At 42.8% G+C, this 21120-nt stretch overlaps 1 protein-coding gene across 1 annotated transcript in view; it reads left to right on the top strand.

Moving 5' to 3' along the window:
• Window positions 1-20568, top strand: part of LOC134586260 (monocarboxylate transporter 7-like) — a 39686-nt gene extending 19118 nt beyond the window's left edge. Inside the window, exons 3-5 of the mRNA XM_063441753.1 lie at window positions 7485-7613; window positions 14077-14820; window positions 20183-20568. Coding sequence (XP_063297823.1) covers window positions 7485-7613; window positions 14077-14820; window positions 20183-20568 — 1259 coding nt within the window. The remainder of the gene's footprint in view (window positions 1-7484; window positions 7614-14076; window positions 14821-20182) is intronic.
• The last annotated feature ends 552 nt before the right edge of the window (window positions 20569-21120 follow it).

The raw sequence follows: 21120 nt of genomic DNA, 5'->3' as shown, positions 1-21120 counted from the left end.
CCCTCCACATTTTATACACAGCACATTAAATACATTTGCTTCAGGCACATTTTTGCACATATATTCATTCAACCCCCTCTTGCTAGAAGGTTTTTTCTGTACATTTTCACAGGACACCTTTGACACCCCATGGTCAGGCACAGAATGTTGCCCACACTTACGTAATTTCCTCACCCAGCCAGGCCATCCTCTCACATAGACCCTCAAACTCTCCTGGTTCTCGCACCTGACCTATTCCTGGTTGAGGCACAGGTGAACATACCAACTCATCCTGCCCTGACTCCCAATGAGTTAAACCACTTTTTTTTTCACATGGCATCTCAAACATTTCTGGCTCTGGCACAGATAGGCACACACACTCATCCTCCCCTAGCTTCCTGTGAAGTTGTTTTTGCCCATTCCCTCATGGTATTGCATACATCTCTGGCTCTGGCACAGACTAACACACAATCTGCCCTCCCAGCAAAGTTGTCAAGATCTCTTACCTTATTCCATCATGCCCACGTGGTGCAGGATCCAGGGCAGACTCCTCTTCCAACGAGTTAAGCATGTAACACGCCGGCCGCTGGAGTCACCCCCTTTTTATGACGTGGCGCATGCGCTCCAACGTCATGACGTCATTGACGCGGCCCCGTGGCCTTAAAGCAAAAGACGCTCCCTTATAAAAGGGGTGCCTTTTGCCTTGTTCCTTGCCCTATTGTGGTTCCTTATTTTCCCCTTAGTGCTCTTTGATTCGTCTTGCATATTTACTGTTGGTTTTGTATACTGACCCGGCTTGGATTTTGACGTTCCTGTTTTCTGGTTCCCTGACTCGGTTTGTATTTTGACCTCCTGATTTCTAGTATGCTGACCCGGCTATTCTTGTATCATTCTCCTGATCTCTGGTATTATGATTTTTGTCTATCCTCTGACTACTCTTTTTCACCTACGTTAAATCCGACCATTTTAAGGTTCAGTAATACATGCTTGGATTTTTTGTGGGTTTACATACTGCGTGTTGGGTTATCACACGACCGTGATATTAGAATAGGACCTTGGACCCTGCAAGTGTCAACCCACAAGCTTCTGGCCATGATGTGCGGTTCAAGGAAATGGACATGTTTGCCCTTGCTCTGCAGACTTTACTGGCTCGTACAGCACATCTGCAAACCGAAGCGCAAAATCCTATACCTGTAGTTGCTTCACTTAACCTAGAGGTTGCCACAGTTAATACGTCCAGTCATATGACGACCCCTTTACGTTACGGAGGTGCATGCTGAGGGTTTTTAAACCAAGTCAGCATACACTTCGAATTACAACCCAGGGCCTACCCTATCAAAAGGACTAGAGTGGGTTTTATGATCAACCTACTTGTAGATAGGGCATTGATATGGGCAAACCCTTTATGTTAAAATAACAACCCCTTGGTATACAACTGAGTTTGTGGCTGCATTCAAACAAACCTTTGATCCCCCAGGAAGATGAGTGAATGCAGCCAAAACTCTTCTTAAGATGGAACAAGGATCCCTTCCTCTTGTGGAGTACGCTTTAGAATTTCGCACTTATGCTGCAGAAGTGCGATGGAACAACCAGGCATTTGTAGACATATTTATGAATGGTCTCTCGGATACTTTGTTGGATGAGGTTGCAGCTAGGGACTTGCCAGAGGATTTAGAAGAACTCATAACCTATCTGTCCCATATAGACGAGGGCCTCAGGCTTGACCTTAACGCTCCCAACTTCAGAAATAACCACTGTGGCCATCCCTGAACCCATGCAATTAGTGTGAGAACAGGAATGAACCGTTAAGATTATGGACCAGCACTGGTACATTATCAGGAGTGTGTGAACTGCTCCGGGAGGATGGCTGCGTGATATGGGTGAGCTTAATGCAAGGCCTCCTTCTAAACTTACCCTAAGCCCTGGAGGGCCCCGGGGTGGGGGGAGGGTTGGGAACATAGCGGCAAACTGGGAATGTCTCGGGGCTAACAAGATAGAAGCATCTCAGCTGGGGGTAAACTGTGTGTGTCCTGGTTATTATTGTGTCCGGGGGAGTCAGGTATCTGCTGCGTCGGTCGGCATCCTGCGTGGGTGCGGGAAAGCCCAGTGCCTTACAGAATGCCGGGACCTCTGCTAGTGTGGAGAGTTTATGGACAGTTCCCCTGTGTGTGACCACCAGGAACCTGGGGGACCTCCAGTGATATTCCAGTCCCGCTTCTCTGAGGGTGCTGGTGACCAGGTGCAGCGATCTTCGCCATTGTAGCGTGGATCTAGTGAGGTCTTGATAGACTGTGAGTTGTGCGCCTTCAAATGTTAATGGTGTCTTGCCCCGGAGAGCTGTCATCAGCCTGCTCTTGTCTTGGGAGGTGGTGCAGCGTACAATCACATCTCGAACCGCATTTGGGGCTGCTCTGCCTGAGGATGGTAGGCGGTATATCCCATCTGTGTTACATTTTTTGGCATGCGTTGGCGGCAGGACAGCGGCTACGAGGCGCCTCATATAGTGAGGCAGTTCGTCAGATATGATTGCGTCTGGTACTCTCCTGATCTTAAGGTGGTTGCGCCTTGTTCTGTCATCAAAGGCGGTATAGTGGAGAGAGATTGCTTGCTGTTGGGCTCGTAGGGCCAGGACCGAGTCATGTAGGGTTGTCAATCCCTGCTTAATGCCGGAAATATCGTCCTCTGTGGACTGCACCCTGTCGGCAATAGCCTGCACATCTGTTTTTATGGATGCTGTGCTGGATGCCAGGAGGGTTTTGAGTTCCCCGACCAGGTTCTGAAAGTCCCGCTGGGTAACTGGGGCAGACCCATCTGGTATCCCTTTGGGTGTCTGTGCCCTTACTGGGGGTTGGTCTGGCGGCATGGGGTCTATCGGTAAAAATGTATTTTTTATGTTATTGATAGCTAGGCATGAGCATGGGGAAAATATTCGGCTCGGTTCGGCATTCCGAAATTTGGGACTTCGGCAATTCGGCACTTCGGCAACTTTGGCACTTGAACACTTTGGCACTTCGGAACTTCAGCAACTTCAGTACTTCGGTACTTTACTTGGAGCCGCTTGGTAGATAACTCCCTAATTCCCACGGTATTAGGGAGTTATCTACCAAAAGACTGAAAGACCTAAATTGACAGACAAATTTACTAATACTAAGTAAAAATTACTGTGGCTGCTAACTGTTAAAAAAAATAAAAAAAACCTAATGTCCTCCCCCCTGGCCCCCACCCCTGAATGGTGGGTGGGGGCCCTAAACAAGAATAAGGGGGGGGGACCTAATGTCCTCCCCCTGGCCCCCACCCCTGAGTGGCAGGTGGGGGCCCTAAATACAAATTAGGGGGGGGGCCTATTGTCCTCCCCCCTGGCCCCCACCCCTGAACGGTGGGTGGGGGCCCTAAACAAGAATAAGGGGGGGGACCTATTGTCCTCCCCCCTGGCCCCCACCCCTGAATGGTGGGTGGGGGACCAAAATACAAATTGGGGGGGCCCTAAATGCAAACTTAACCCCCCCTCCCCCAGGTGACTAGGGGTCCCCAAACCCCTAGTCACCCCCTCCCCCAAAAAGTAAACCCCTACCTACCCCCCTCACCCTAAAAATAATGAGGGGGGACCTTTAACTAAATACCTGTAAAAATAAACATAAACTTACCATTTGATGTTTTCTTTCTTCTAAAATCTGTTTTTTTCAGCACCAAAAAAGGCCATATAAAAAGCCATAATAACCGACTCAATTAAAAATAAACAAACACTGTGTAATTTGACTCATAACTCTCTGATTGGTGGATTAAGTAACCAATCAGAGTGTTATGAGTCAAATTACACAGCGTGGGAAAATTCCAAAGAACTTTCCCACGCTGTGTAAAATGACACAGAGCACTCTGATTGGTGGATTTCAAACCAACCAATCAGAGTGCTGTGACAGGTAAATGTAGAGACTTACCTGTCAGATCACTCTGATTAGATGGTTTAAACCCACCAATCAGAGTGCTCTGAGCCTAATTGCAGGGCGGGGAAAGGTTTTATAAGCCTTCAGTCTGCACGGAGCCCTCCCCGGGTTGAAGATGGATTATTGTTTTTTGTGCTTGTTTTTTTTTAATTGCGTCGGTTATTATGTATTTTTATTTGGCCTTTTTTGGGGCTAAAAAAAGAAGATTTTAGAAGAAAGAAAACATTGAAAGGTAAGTTTATTTTTATTTTTACAGGTATTTAGTTAAAGGTCCCACCTCATTATACTAAGTAATCTTTACTTAGTATTAGTAAATATGGCTGAAAGACCAATTCAGGTCTTTCAGCCTTTTAGTAACTTACTAAAAGGCTAAGTAACTTACATTTTATATGAATGTATGTTACTTGATTGTTGTAAGTGTTGCAAATGCTTACAGCTGAATCCTGGCTATGTTTGTATACGTTTTATTTGAAATTGTATACAGTGTAACATTCTTCTTCTTTCACTGGGTAAGTATAGCAGCTACTGGTAAATTTCTAAATAAAATTAGATCCTAAAAAAATGATATGAATTGAATATTTATTTACAGTGTGTGTATATAATGAATGCAGTGTGTGTGTATGAATGCAGTGTGTGTATGAATGCAGTGTGTGTGTGTGTGTGTGTGTGTATGAGTGCAGTGTGTGTGTGTATGAATGCAGTGTGTGTGTGTATGAGGTCAGTGTGTGTGTATGAGGTCAGTGTGTGTGTATGAATACAGTGTGTGTGTGTGATGCAGAGTGTGATGCAGAGCCTTGGTGGGGAGTGGGCATTTTTATTATTATTTTTTTAATTATTATAATTTTAATATTAATATTTTTTTGTTATATTAATATTTTTCTTAATTTTATTATTATTATTATTATTATTAATATTTTATTATTTACATTTTTATTTATTTTTTCGTCCCCCCTCCCTGCTTGATACATGGCAGGGAGGGGGGCTCTCACTCCCTGGTGGTCCAGTGGCATTGGCAGTTCAGTGGAGGGGGCTGGCAGAGAGCGTTTACTTACCTCTCCTGCAGCTCCTGTCAGCTCCCTTCTCCTCCGCGAGGTCTGGTCAGCTCCCCTGTCAGCTCCCAGTGAAAGTCTTGCAGCCGCACTCTGACCCCGCGGCTCTCGCGAGACTTACACTGGGACTTGCAGAGGGAGCTGACCGGACCAGCGCGGAGGAGAAGGGAGCTGCAGGAGAGGTAAGTAAACGTTCCCTGCCAGCCCCCCTCCTACACAGCCCCTTGTCTGTATTATGGCAACTTTTTTTATACTGTACTTTTCTAAATAAACCTACGTCTCTGTGAAAACTGAAGTTTTTGTTTTTTTGCAGCCTATATAAACTTAAACCTTGTTTATTTTGCCTGTGTTAGCCTTTGAGTTTGACATGCTTCTTGTAAGCCATCTGGCCCTTTTCACATTCCTTTGCAATTTACATTACCCCTTCTGTCATCTGAACTCTACTAAGTGGCCAATTCATACATGCACTACATAAATTACATTAAATGGCAATATTCTATAGTGCAACAATGAATTATGCACCCTTGGCGTGACAATCAGAATTGACAATCTCAGCCAATCCAATGCTTTCCTATGGGGAAGCATTTTAATTGACTGAGATCATCACTTCTGATGATGTTAGCAAAAGAGGCAGATATGGGGCAGAGACCGCACCAGCAGACTGGAATATAGTTAAGATATTACTATATTTAGGGGGGCTAGATAGAATTGCACTTGCTAGCCAGCCACCACAACAAGAAGGTGTAAAATAATAATAAATAAGACTTATAGGGCGTCTTTAACTGCATACACCCCTTGAGTATCAAAGGGGTGTATGCAGTTAAAGACGTCCTTTTCCTATAGATTGAGCTATGCTGCAGTATTCTCCAGATGTCATCGCAGCCGATCAAATCTCCAAATAGGTAGTAGAGCTCTTACAAGAGCTAGTGATTAGTTGTGAAGCAGGTTCCCTACAAGCACGAGACAAGGCTACGTGTTGAGGGTTAAGCTGAACTGATTTTTAATGGGGCCACACTGGCCTTTTATGCAACTTTTCCCAACAAGGATGACACCCAGGTGGACAGTGAAGTCAATAAACATAGAGTCAGACAGAGAGACACACCATACATTACACACATTCCCTCCCCTCTGCTTGGGAGATATTTGAGTTAATTACTGTATCAACTCAATTATCTCCAAATGAAAAAGAGGGACAATTTTATGCATTTCTAGAAACACCCCAAAATCACATCAGAACCCCATATAACATACATCTCCTGATAACCCCTATCTGGGGGAACAATATATTTAAAAATCATTCAAATCGGTTCAGGGGTTCGAAAGTTAGGTGGAAGTCCCATTTCTGCCCGGCCATGCACGAGGCTCCTGCCCAGAATAGTTCCATGAATTCAGCTGGTGCGGCTGGTCTCTTTCGTGCATGGTAAAATGTCGAACAATAGTTCAAATACTCATTCGTGCGTACGATGGTCGTGTGCCGCTTACCGTGTTACCGAATGCCGCCTTCTTCGGATGAATGAATACGAATCTAAGTTGGCCTGGAATTCTCAGCAGTGTTCGGGCCATCGAGTGTCTGAAAATAGTTCCAGACACTTGACGACCAAACCCCGCTGAACGCATTCGACAAAACAAGATGGCCACCGCCACGTGTTTGTGCATACGAATCGACAGCCACCCAGTGAACCACTTAGAACGTTAGAGTTGCGGTTTGTAATAGTGTCAAATAAGTCAATTGACTGCACACGACTGTCTTGGGTGGTCGAAAGGTTCGGTAAAACATTCTGTATACAAATTAGCTGGGTAAAGTTTGTTTGTTTCTATTCGTATACCGTTTTAGGTGAATGGTAGTGTAAATGAATAGATAGCAACAAAATTAGAAATCCAACGAACAGGGCATCTGTTACAAGGGGTCTGTATGAGTAGTCAACCATATTAATTTGCCCCATTCATTATGGATCGTCGGACTTTAGTAAATTACAGTTTGAATTAATCACTGCAAGCAGCAAATAGTTGCTCGGACTCCTTGAGATGGGTTGACAATAAAAATCAGCCTCAACCAGAATTATGGATAAAAAAAGGGTCTTAATAATAGACATTTACTAGGAAATGTAATATAATTAATACAAAAATTGTGATTCACAAATTAAAATGGAAAAAACGAGTCTGGGAATATTTCCAAGTCTAGTTTTCCCTTAGTTTGTCATTTGGATTTTATTCATGAAAATGTAGAGCTAAACAAATAACTCTAAACAAGAAAAATGTATGAAAACTAGGTAGTAACTTATAACATTGCTATACTCGTTAGATTAACTAATGTCTCCTTATTCTAAATTTAAATATTATAGTTAGTAATAATTATAGATCTGGTCAATAATAATTATTTATGAATAAAGGGTTGATGCACAGTCAATTTGCCATAACAATTAAGCTTGCTACCTAGAATCTGAATGCAGCTAGTTGGTAGCAGTTCTGTTTCAATGTTAATTCTCGATACATATATATATTTTTTTTCATTTAGGACTTGGCTTCAGCCTTAGCTTCTTCCCAAGCCTCACCATTTTGTCACAGTACTTTGACAGGCGCCGGTCCCTGGTTATTTCTGCTGCAACCACAGGGGAATGTTTTGCAGTCATTGTATTTGTTCCAGGTAAGATCTATAATTAACTAGTGTCTGCCCTCCCTAAAGTAACAATAACCAACAGGTCAGTGCACAATGGACCAGATTACACCTGTGGGAATTTTGCAATACAACCTTTTGAAAGTCCACCACATTTAACCTGTCCAGCTGCAACAAAATGGCAAAAATAAGGACCCAGATGCAAAAAATCTGGACTATTTGTTCCCTGCTTTAGAAGTCAGCAAGAAAATCATTAAAACTCCAAGGTAGTGCAATGTTTATGTATGTGGAGACTGTCCAGTACAACAGACAGTAGCCACAGGGATTTTTTTTTTCTTATTTTATCCGTCACCTGACTTATTCCTAGTTTGAGCATTTCCTGTAAACAGTGTGCAGCCATCAAAAGTGTTACCTACCATGCTTGCGGTCACATGACCGGTAACCCCATTACTCCTGTGACATCATAGGTTTTCCCCTTTGATAACGCCTTTGTGGGCATCATCTGAGTATTTTGAAGTAGTGGTCATGTAACCACATTGATTGGGAATCACATTTCTGTGTGATTCCAAGTTTAACCTCTATTTTTTTATTCTTACGTGGGGCTATTATTTACATGTTTTGTTAATTATGTTATGCTCCCCCTCTTTGAGAGCTAAGATTGTCTCTGATGATATCATTGTGTCAGGAAATTGACATGTGATCTCTCATGAGGAATTTTATTTTTGTAGTAACCAGAAGTACCAAACCAATTAGTATGTGATATTGTGTTTTGTAATTGAATGATTTAATTCTATTTTAGTTACATATAATTATATCATTATTGTACTGTCACTGTTGTGACAGAACACCCTGTCACTGAAAATATTTGTTCGTATCCTTTTTCCGTTCCCGTTCGGTAACCAAACAAAACCACAAATTTTCCCTTTTTATACCCCCTGTACACAGCCCACCTTGGAGCCTGTTAACCCTATTGACCTCTCTTGACACCTCCATCATCGGTTCACACCTAATTGTTTCAAGTGTTCTGCTGGGTGGCCGCCATTCACATGAACGAACATGTGGGAACTGAGTCAGAGGCCATCTTGTTGCATGAAAGCAGGGAGTGGTGTTCGAACGTCGAGTGTATAGAACTAAAATGGACAGACTAACTTGCAAACACCGCTGAACTTCTATCCTCGCCTGCTCCCTTTCCAAACATCTCAGCAGAGCGCTGTTCGGTAGGATTGTTTGCAAAAACTAGGCGAACAATAGCTACCTAGGAACAAGATAATCTGTTTGGTGCTTTATTCGTTTTGGGACTTCCGAAAGTGACCAACCACCTCCACTTTTCCTCTGGAACTATTTTGGGCAGACGCCACGTGTGCGGTCAGTCAAAACTTTACCCCGGTGGCGACTCCTCTGTATTCGTGGGATCTAAGCGCTATTTGGACACTTTGGGTGCTCGGAACCAGGCTATTCGGGAATATAGGACTTGTATCCCCAAGGGGTCCCTTGTAATATTGTATTTGTTTTGGGGTGTTATGTGTTTTACACATGGTACCTCTGTGCCTGGGAGATAATAAGTTTAAGCAAAGTACACTCAGTTATCTCCCAGACACAGGGACACCAGGGAGGAGTTTGTATTGAACTGTACCCTGTGTATAAATTGCATGCACCATGCCCCAATAAACCAGTTCACTCCCAGCATTATGTCTTGGCTAATGTCTGTGGGGGAAAGCTATAATCATTCAGCTTGCTAGAATCACTCAGCAGCTATAACCACTGAATCCAGCGCACCAGAGTTCCAGAGAGGGGGAAAAGGAAATCCTTGGCAGCGAGACCCGTGTCCCTACCTGGGTGGCTGCCACATCTAGTGGCAGCTGTGGGATTTTTCTTTTCCCCAAGAGTGGATGCTGAACCCGGAACTAGCAGCAGATGGAGAATGGCTACGAGCAGCTCAAGCGATCCACATTGAAGGATGTGCTGGAGAGGCAGGGATGAAATGCTAAAAACATACGTAAAAGGGCTTTAATTGCCAAACTAATGAAGCTGGACCGAACCAATCCCAGCGTCAAAGCAGTTTCACGAACACTGAAGAATCTGAACAGATGCGGGACGATCGGTTTCGCTTGACCTTGTTTGGGCCAAACCCTCCTGACAAAATAATAATGAAAGTACTGGCGGACTCGGTTGCAGAAGCTAGAGCCAAGCGGGAATACCAACTACACTTAGCCGAAATACAGTGTTCGGGAGCTCCGCTGACTGAAAGCCCCACTCCACAGCCAGAACGGAGGAAGGTACCTTTCACAGCCTTAAAAGCATTTCAAGAGACAGATGAGATTGATGGAAATCTCACAGATTTTGAAACCAGTGCGCTCTACACAAAGTACCAGAGGATGACTGGGTAATGATACTGGCTGGAAAATGATCAGGATGAGCTGCTGAGGCATTCAGGGCCATACCAGATGGGGAGATTCATCAGTATGAAAGATAGAAAGAAGCCCTGCTAGCCAGGTATGCAGTCACCCCTTAAGCATACCGCAGGCGATTTATGGAATTGCGAAAGGAGGATAAAGACTCCTATGCAGAATGCCGCCTCCACAGAGATGCCTTATACTGGCTTATACTGGATATAGGGTGCCCAGCCTTGTCGGGAGAAGATATCCTACAATTATTCTTAATGGAACATTTTTTTAACCTACTTAACCCAGATCTGAGATAGGAGACTGCACACTTTACCAGAGGCTGCCTGCCTGGCAGATGTATACACAGACACCTGAAAAACTGAACGACCACCAGTAAGACCTGCCCCCGCACCGAAGTTGCTGCTCCAGGAACCTCCAACCAACTTCAACCACCTTACAGGGGACTACCTGGGAACCAAACAGCACCAACAAAGACCGGGCCAAGATGCTTCCGATGCCAGCAACTAGTGCATGTAAGGTGCAACTGCCCACTGGAACCCCCAAGACCCTCGTGGGGTCATACCAACCCTGTACCACCCAGGGCCACAGCCCACTGCTTAGAAGCAGAGAACACGTATCCCTGGAAAGAGTCCCAGCCTATACCAGAAGATCCTGGAGAGTATTAGATGAAGCTGATCCTGTTCAGGCTGCTACCATGGACAACCCTCAACAACATACACAGTTGGTCATTGTAAACAGACAAACGGCTAGGGAACTGAGAGACACCGGAGCTACCCTGACATTAGTACAACGCTACTTGGCTCGGGACAATGAACATACTGGATAATCTGTGGCCATTATGGTAGCCGGGGGCGCTATTTACAGACTACCCACTGGCCGAGTTCACATGGATTGGGGAGCTGGATGCAGTACTGTGAACGTGGGGATTATGAAAGACTTGCCCGCGGAGGTACTGCTCGGGAGTGATTTGGGGACCCTTACCTCAGCCTACATTACCAGGAACACTGCGGAAGCTCATCCAGTAATTACTCATCTTCAAGCCCGGCTGGCTCACGTTCTGAGGAGATCCAGGTAAGCGATGACTCCCCAACCCCGACAGTAGACCTGGCCTAGTTAGCTTGGGACACCCCAGAGGAGTTTGGGAGGGAGGCAAGGGAAGACCCACACTCCAAAATTATAGGACCCAGGCAGACACCGAACAAGGGGGTTTAGAGAGGAAAAAGTTTATTTGAGAACAGGACAGGCTATATCGGTTAACAGAGAATCATAATAGAGGGGCAGCCCCATCCCAGAAGCACCAGCTTGTAGTTCCCAGGAAGTATCAGCTGGAACTCCTACGGATCGGACACAATGTACCTTCGGCAGAACATCTGGGCATAGGCTGGACGTCTCATAGAGTAACCCAGAACTTCTTTTGACCGGGAATCAAGATGTTCAGCAGTACTGCCAAACTTGTGATGTTTGTCAACGGGTGGGAAAGAACGGAGATCACCCCGAGGCTCTGCTGCAGTCCATGACGATCATTGAGGAACCATTCAGCCAAATAGCGGTCGATATAATAGGAACCCTAGTGAGACCTAGTCCCTCCGGTAAAAAGTATATACTTACCATAGTGGACTACGCTACCCGCTATCCTGAAGCAGTCGCTTTGACTAACATCCAAGCAGAAACCGTAGCAGATGCACTGATCTGGATATTCTCTCAAGTAGGTTTTCCCAGGCAGATCCTTTTGGAACAGCGCACCCAATTCACAGCAGACAGAACTCATCAGCACCTTTAACTCTCTTCTTCGCCCTGCTGTGGCCACCCCCCAAACTAACCTTACAGCCGATGCTTTGCTTGCTACTTTACTGACAAGATTGAACCGCTACGAAAAGAATTCTCCCCACCTGGCCATTCTCTTTCTCAAGCGCACGTAGATCATGCCTTTCCTGCCCTTCAGACTTTCTTCCCGACTACTAAACAAGAGGTGGCTGCGCTTCTCCTTTCCTCTCGCCCGACTACTTGCCCGCTCGATCCTGTCCCATCTCACCTTATCATATCTCTCTCCCCTGTTCTTGTGCCTCCCTAACACACATCTTCACTGGTGGCAGCCAGGTGGCAGGAGACAATGCCCGATTATTGCGGTGGAATCTAGCTTTACAACCATACAACTTCACCATACACTACCGGCCCAGCAAGCAGAACGGGAACGCCGAAGGGTTGTCAAGGAAAACTGAGCTCACCAACTAACAAGCAAGTCTAGACATATCGAAGTTTACCCGAAAACTGTTAAGCCATGTCTGCTGAAGCACCATACAAGGGGGGGAGCAGTATGACAGAACACCCTGACACTGAAAATACTTGTGTGTATCCTTTTCCCGTTCCCGTTCAGTAACCGAACATGAACACAAATTTTCCCTTTTTATACCCCCAGTACTCAGCCCACCTTGGAGCTTGTTAACCCTCTTAACCTCTTTTGAGGTGTCTTTTGACACAGAGACGCCGAAGAGGAGTTTGTATTGAACTATATGGAGACTCTCTGCTGGGGGTCTGTGTATACATTGCATGTACCATGCCCCATTAAACCAGTTCACTCCCAGCATTAAGTCTCGGCTAATGTCTGTGGGCGAAAGCTATAACAGCTATAATCACTCAGCAGCTATATCACCAAATCCGGCGCAGCAGAGTTCCAGAGAGGGGGAAAAGGACATCCTTGGCGGCGAGACTGTGTCCCTATTGGAGTGGCCGCCAGATATGTATCGATAGGCACGATCTTAAATTTATGACTTGAAAAAGGCCAGTGTAGGCTGAAACATTGTCACCCTGTTTGCTGTAGAAATAAATATATAACTATGGCAGTCAGCTACTGCTCTTATCAATACCTCATCCACTGAGCAGAAATGGAGGGATAATGGTATGTTCCACCTTGTATTTTTACTTTATTACGAAGTCCCCACTTTATACAGGGGTTAGTGTAGCTGTACAAAGAACTTGTCCACTACCTATCAAGTGAATTATTACTCCACGCATGATGGTGGAAAAATAACCCTCCAGACAATTTAAATGTCTCCCACATGATGCCAGGTGTGGGTGCAGGGGGTGGGGAGGTGGCTATAAACTTAATGGTGTATTGACATGAATTGACTAGGAAATTACTAAATTTAGGCAAAAATAACTAAAATGGGGGTAAATTTGTAATTCCCTGGTGAGTCCCTAACATTTCACAGGTTTGAGAATAAACTTGTTACAGTGGCAAAAAAATTTTGAATGCTGGAAAGAGATTCTCAGGGCTATTTAATAGAGTGAGAATTCAGAGTGAATTTAAAATTTAAGGCCAAAGTAGCTGAACTGAAGGCATTCCTGCTTAAGGAATTTTCTAGTTCATCTATTTTTAAAATGAAAAGTGACATTAGAAAGAGCCACACGTTATATGGATATAACATGGACACAACATTAGAATTTCAGTGCTATCTAGTAGTTTATAACGCTGTCGTCAAGCATTTGTGACCAGCCCTCTTTTACTTTAAATAAAAAAGGTGTGTTTAAAATGGCTTTGCCACTTGAAAAGTGTCTTAAATCTAGTCTAAAAATGTTTGGTCATAGAACTACTTTTCAGCAGACTGCGAAGCACAATTATATGGATAATGACTGAATGCTAGTAAATAGCAAACCTAATAACAAAAATAGCCAAGTTGTGACTATACATTTCTTTTTCTTTTTCTTTTTTAAATGTGGTTTGCAATTCACAGTTCGGTGAGTAAACCCAACAACAAACAAAACTGTAGTGAATTCAGGAACAGTTCTGCAAATTGGGAACTGTGTTTCAACTCAATAATGATCCCAGTTTGGCAATGTTTGACCTAAGCACTGTAAATTCCGTTTCTAGTTAATCATTGCTCCTTTTTTATTATTATTATTATTATTATTATGATTATCATTATTATTATTGACACTTATATAGTGCCAACAAATTCTGTATAAACGAATACTAATATGAAGAACGTTTTAAGGGTTTTAACTATGTAAAAACATATTGTGAGATTTATATTTTTCTGATGATTGTTTCCCACTTACATGCTCATAATGCTTTTTTCTTTACTTTCCAGCTTATACTGCACTTATGCAATACATGGGCTGGAGAATTTGCCTGTTCGTCATCGGAGCTCTGCAACTTGTCATCATGGTTTGTGGATTCTTGCTACAGCCAATCATTATTATACCAGAAGAAGACCCAAAACAACATTCAGAAGTTGATAATAAGGACACACGCATTACTATAGACATCACAGATTCTGTAGACAATACAAAGGCAAAGACTGACATGCCCAAAGAGGAGAAGATGCTTGAGCCAGTAGAGTCTGAAAAGGATGAGCTTGTACTTGATTTTTCTGTATTGAAAAATACTAGCTTTATATTTTACACACTATTTGGATTATTTGCTGTCTTTGGCACTTCTGTACCTCCCCTATTCATTATTCCTTACAGTGTAAGTCTGGGCATACCTGAAGAACTTTCAACACGCATTCTTATCTTCATGGCCTTTGCTGAACTCCTCGGAAGAATTAGTGGAGGCCTTATCATGCACAAGGAGCCAATTAATAAGATTTACATTGAACTGACATTTGTCATCCTGCTGTGCCTAGCTCTTGTTGCCATCCCTTTTGCTCATACTTTTCTGGGACTGATGGCATGTAGCTTCTTTTACAGCTACATTATGGGAGCTGTTGCAGCAACTTACATTCCGCTGATAGGGGAAAAGGACATTGTTGGCATCGAGAAGATGGAATCAGCAGTTGGAGTCTTTGTCTTTATTCAAAGTTTCACATCACTGACGGGACCCCCATTAACAGGTAACTAATACAATTTGTTATAATTATTTTTTTTTATCTCCCCACTAGCCCATGAAGTCACACAACAAGACAAGCACTTGGTTAGCACCAGCTGTGCATGGGCCAGCACTGGGCATCCTTTGATCTTCATTGTTGGCCTCTGCCAATGCCCACTCCAAAATTTAAAATAATGATAACCTGCAATACTCTGAGTGTCTCCACAGGGCTCGTTTCCTTGTGCCATCATAACAGAATCATATATTGTCTACAATGATTAGAGTCACCCTATTTTGAGTATTTGAATGAGCTATGCAACACTGCGAACCCTGCAATATGACAGATGTGACTGTTTTGGTCAGTCCAGCATCCTCTGGAAAACTGTTTATAAACTCCACAAGTATCAGGCGCTGTGTGAATGTGTAATAATTACATCTGACTCAGTGCCTGCTCACTAGTTCATAATCCTAGTCCTAGTTTTATACAAAAAAGCAGGAATGTTTGCACTGATGGAGCAAACACTGGGGCTAAGAATTCTGTGAAATATATGTTTAACCCCTTAACGCCGTTACGGCGTTCTATGCCGTCGCGGCTTTAAAGGGCTTTAAAGCCGTTGCGGCGGCATAGAACGCCGTAACGGCTTAAGCCCCCAGAAGATCGCAGCTACTTACCTCCGCCGCGATCCTCTTCTGGGGGGCTGCCTGACAGCCCAGGCAGCCCCCCCATGGCAAATGAGGCCCCCGGGGGCCATGTGATCGCTCTCAAAGAGCGATCACATGGCCCCCATAGCTGGCTATGGATCTGCCAGCAGGGGGACTGTCTAAAATATTAGACAGTCCCCCTGCTGGTAGGAAGAGTAAAAAAAATGTATTAAACATGTGTAAAATTAAATTAAAAGTATTTATATATATATATATATAATATGTATATATATAATATATATACATATTATATATATGTAACGTCATACAAAGTGTATTTTAATATTAATATTAGTATATATATTAATATTAAAATACACTTAGAATGACGTTACATATATATAATATGTATATATATATTATATATATAATAGATATATACACATATATTATATATATAAATACGTCTAATTACAATAATAAATAAATAAAATAATAAAATAAAATATTGAAACAAAATTTAAAATAAATTATATATGCATATGTAATTTCATTCTAACTGTATTTTGCTATTAATATATATATATTGGTAACATAATACACTTAGAATGACATTCTATATATATATATCTATATATAAAATGCAAATAACCGCAAATATATATATAGAGATAAATACATATACCGTATTTATCGGCGTATAACACGCACTTTTTCCCCCTGAAAATAGGGGAAAAATCGTGGGTGCGTGTTATACGCCGATATCCCATAATTACTTACCTGTCCTGAAGCGTGGGCCGGCTTCACAGCGCGCACCGCGGTACAGGAACTTTAATTTAAGGTTCCGGTTTCCGGCGGGACTGAAAGGAAGTGTGCACAATAGTGTGCACACTTCCTTTCAGTCCCGCCGGAAACCGGAACCTTAAATTAAAGTTCCTGTTCCGCGGTGCACGGTGTGAAGCCGGCCCACGCTTCAGGACAGGTAAGTAATTATGGGAGGGGAGGAAAGTACACTATGGGAGGGGAGGGGAGGGGGAGGAAAGTACACTATGGGAGGGGAGGGGGAGGAAAGTACACTATGGGAGGGGAGGGGGAGGAAAGTACACTATGGGAGGGGAGGAGGGGAAGTACACTATGGGAGGGGAGGAGGGGAAGTACACTATGGGAGGGGAGGAGGAGGAAAGTACACTATGGGAGGGGAGGGGGAGGAAAGTACACTATGGGAGGGGAGGGGGGAGAATACTATGGGAGGGGAGAGGGGAGAATACTATGGGAGGGGAGGGGGGGAGAATACTATGGGAGGGGAGGGGGGGAGAATACTATGGGAGGGGAGGGGGGGAGAATACGAGGGGAGGGGGGGGAGAATACTATGGGAGGGGAGGGGGGAGAATACTATATACTATGGGAGGGGAGGGGGGGAGAATACTATGGGAGGGGAGGGGGGGAGAATACTATGGGAGGGGAGGGGGGGGAGAATACTATGGGAGGGGAGGGGGGGAGAATACTATGGGAGGGGAGGGGGGGAGAATACTATGGGAGGGGAGGGGGGAGAATACTATGGGAGGAGGGGGGGAATACTATGGGAGGAGGGGGGGAATACTATGGGAGGAGGGGGGAATACTATGGGAGGGGGGAGAATACTATGGAAAGGGGGGAGAATACTATGGAAAGGGGGGACACTATGGGATGAGGGGGGAATACTATGGGATGAGAGGGGAAATTTCCTGGAATTTCTTTCTAAAAATGAGGTGCGTGTTATACGCCTGTGCGTGTTATACGCCGATAAATACGGTAATTACATAAAAGATTACATTAGTATGCACGTAGATTTTAAATACCTATAACCTATACTGTTTTACTCGGGAGACTTCGCTGAACTGAAATATTAGTGTTTAAAACTGGTAAATTTTATTAAAACAATGATATTTTAAGTAAAAGTGAAGTTTTTTGCATTTTTTTCAAACAAACGGCACTTTTATGGACTATATTATTGTTGTAATATGTTTTACTGTTTTAAAACACTAATATTTGTGTTTAGTGAAGTCTCCCGAGAATAACAGTACCCCTCATGTACAGGTTTTATGGTGTTTTGAAAAGTTAGAGAGTCACATATAAGGCTTGCATTTCCTTTTTTTGACATTGAAATTTGCCAGATTAGTTATGTTGCCTTTGAGATCGTATGGTAGCCCAGGAATAAGAATTACCCCCATGATGGCATACCATTTGCAAAAGTAGACAACCCAAGGTATTGCAAATGGGGTATGCCCAGTCATTTTTAGTAGCCACTTAGTCACAAACACTGGCTAAATATTCGTTTTTTGCTTTTTTCACACAAAAACAAATATGAACGCTAACTTTGGCCAGTGTTTGTGACTAAGTGGCTACTAAAAAAAGACTAAACATACCCCACGTTCAATACCTTGGGTTGTCTACTTTTTCAAATGGTATGCCATTATGGGGGTAATTCTCATTCCTGGGCTACCACACTGTCTCAAAGGTAACATTACTAATCTGGCAAATTTCAATTTGAAAATGGAACGTTCTATATTTGACCCTGTAACTTTCCAAAACACCATAAAACCTGTTAATAGGGGGTACTGTTGTACTCGTGAGACATCGCTGATTACAAATATGTGCTTTTTGTTGCAGTAAAACCTAACAGTATTATGACATGTACAGCTAAAATGTGAGGCGGAACTACAAATGTAAAAAAAAAATTAAATTTCTCACAGTTTTTTTAATTTTATTCATAATAAATTATGTTTCATATATGAATATTTGATATAAAATGAAAGCCCTGTTTCTCCTGAACAAAATTATATATAATAAGTGCATATAATATGAAAGAGGGGAACTACGGGTGAACAGACATATAGCGCAAATTCCAGTATTTGTTTACGTTTTGTTTTGATCAGAACGTGTACTATTGACTCCGTCCTGAAGGGGTTAAATAGCTGGCTAAAAGTCAGCAGGTCTAAACGTTTTGTAAATATTGATGGGAATGTAGGCACCTGGGAAATCAGGCCATGTACTATCCCTTTTGTAGCAAGATAAGTATCAGAAGCACTGAGAAGTTTTAATGGAGGTACAGATAGAGTGAAAAGTTTAGTTTAACCCCTTCAGGACGAAGTCAATAGTACACGTTCTGATCAAAACAAAATGTAAACAAAAACTGGAATGTGTGCTATATGTTTGTTCAACCGTAATTCACCTCTTTCATATTATATGCACCCACACTTATTAGATATCAGTTTGTTCAGGAGAAACAGGGCTTTCATTTCATATCAAATATTTATAATTTATTATGAATAAAAGCAAAAAAACAGTCAGAAATTGTACATTTTAAAAAAGAATTGTAGTTCTGCCTCACATTTCAGCTGTAAATGTCATAATACTGTTAGCTTTTACTGCAAAAAAAAGCACATATTTGGATTCAGCAAGGTCTCACGAGTACAACAGTAGCCCCCATTAACAGTTTTTACGGTGTTTTGGAAAGTTAAAGGGTCAAATATAGCACATTCCATTTTTCAGTTTTTTCACATTGAAATTTGCCAGATTAGTAATGTTACCTTTGAGACCGTGTGGTAGCCGAGGAATGAGATTTACCCCCATGATGGCATACCATTTGCAAAAGTAGACTACCCAAGGTATTGCAAGTGGGGTATGTCCAGTCTTTTGTAGTAGCCACTTAGTCACAGACACTGGCCAAAGTTAGCTTTCATATTTGTTTTTGTGTGAAAAAAGCAAAAAACTAATATTTGGCCAGTGTTTCTAACTAAGTGGCTACTAAAAATGACTGGACATACCCCGTTTGCAATACCTTGGGTTGTCTGCTTTTGCAAATGGTATGTCATCATGGGGGTAATTCTTATTCCTGGGCTACCATACGGTCTCAAAAGTCAACATAATCAATCTGGCAAATTTTTATGCGAAAAAAATGAAATGCAAGCCTTATATTTGACTCTCTAACTTTCCAAAACCCCATAAAACCTGTACATGGGGGGTACTGTTTTACTCAGGAGACTTTGCTGAATACAAATGTTAGTGTTTCAAAATGGTAACTTGTATTACAACAATAATATCGTCAGTAAAAGTGCCGATCATGTGTGAAAAATGCACTCTGCACTTTTTGCCTGGGTTGTCAGGTATGTCAATCAAATTTTAACTAATTAAATCACATAATTATGTTAAAATATTACTTAAATATACACATAGAATTTTAATATATATACATATATATGTATTTAAAGTCTACGTGTACACTTATGTAGTTATTTATGTAATTATATATATTTGCGGTTATTTGTATTTTATATATAGATAGATAGATATAGAATGTCATTCTAAGTGTATTTTGTTACCAACACTATCCACCAGCAGGGGGACTGTCTGACACTCCAGACAGTACCCCTGCTGGCAGATCCACAACCAGCTATAGGGGGCCATGTGATCGCTCTTTGAGAGTGATCACATGGCCCCCGGGGGCTTCATTTGCCGTGGGAGGGCTGCCTGGGCTGTCAGGCAGCCCTTCAGAAGAGGATCGCGGCGGAGGTGAGTAAATCGGAGCTGCTGGGGGCTTAAGCCGTTCTCTGCCACCGCAACGGCTTTAAAGCCCATTTAATGCGGGACGGCATAGAACGCCGTAACGGCGTTAAGGGGTTAACATAAGTACAAGCTATGTCTGCAGAAGATTATATGGCTGAAAGTAATGTTTCTACTTTTTTGTTTTATTTTATTTTATTTAGGTTTACTGGTGGACAAAACAAAATATTATGGGTCTGCATTCTACTTCAGTGCTGTCGGGATGGCACTTGGTGCTATATGCTTGGCCTTTGTAAAACCTTCTCAGAATGGTTTGTGCAAGAATAAGGCACCAGCTACACAAGACTCAGCTGAATTCCAAGATGCACAAGACATGCCAATAAACATTGCAGTAGTAGATGAAAACCCGTCAGGAACTGAGGAAAACTCCAGTACTATAGAGATGGAACTACGTGCCATAGTAAGACCTTGCATTAATGGACAGTGCAAGAAAAAGTCACCCGATACACAAGACTCCACTGAATGTCAAAATGTCCAAGATGTGGTGATAGAAATCCCAGAAATTAATGGAAACCTGTCAGCGGATTGATCTGAAAATCATTGGACACCTTGCCACCCATGGGTTTTCGCATTCTTTCTGTTCATCTGCATACATGTGGCACAAGTTTTCTAAAAATCTACAGTTCAGAGGGGATATGAGAACTCTATTCAAACATATACAGGGCCAGTCTCTGTGCTACTATTGGTCTTTTTTATTATTATTATTATTATACTATTTATTAACCCCTTAAGACCGGAGGGCGTACTATTACGTCCTATTATAGGCGGCTCTAAACGCCGCCGGGCGTAATAGTACGCCCTCCGGTCTTTCCTTACTTACCCGGTGCCGGCGATCGCGGTTGGGGGGACTCCCAGGGAGCCCCCCCGCGGCAGATCTTCCTCCTCCGGTCCCCCCCGGCCATGTGAGAGTGAGGTCCTTGCGAGGACCTCACAATCACATGGCAGGGATAGCTGGCTTCTGTATTGCCAGCAGGGGGATTGCCTGTAATGACAGGTGGTCCCCCTACTGGCTGAAAATAAAATAAAATAAATGTTAAAAGTGTAAAAAAATAATAATATATACTTAGATCATATATATATA

The sequence above is a fragment of the Pelobates fuscus genome, chromosome 2 (genome assembly GCF_036172605.1).
Source record: "Pelobates fuscus isolate aPelFus1 chromosome 2, aPelFus1.pri, whole genome shotgun sequence".
NCBI classification, from domain to species: domain Eukaryota; kingdom Metazoa; phylum Chordata; class Amphibia; order Anura; family Pelobatidae; genus Pelobates; species Pelobates fuscus.
Note: the sequence above shows the minus strand (reverse complement) of the source record. Positions and strands in the feature narration are given on the sequence as shown.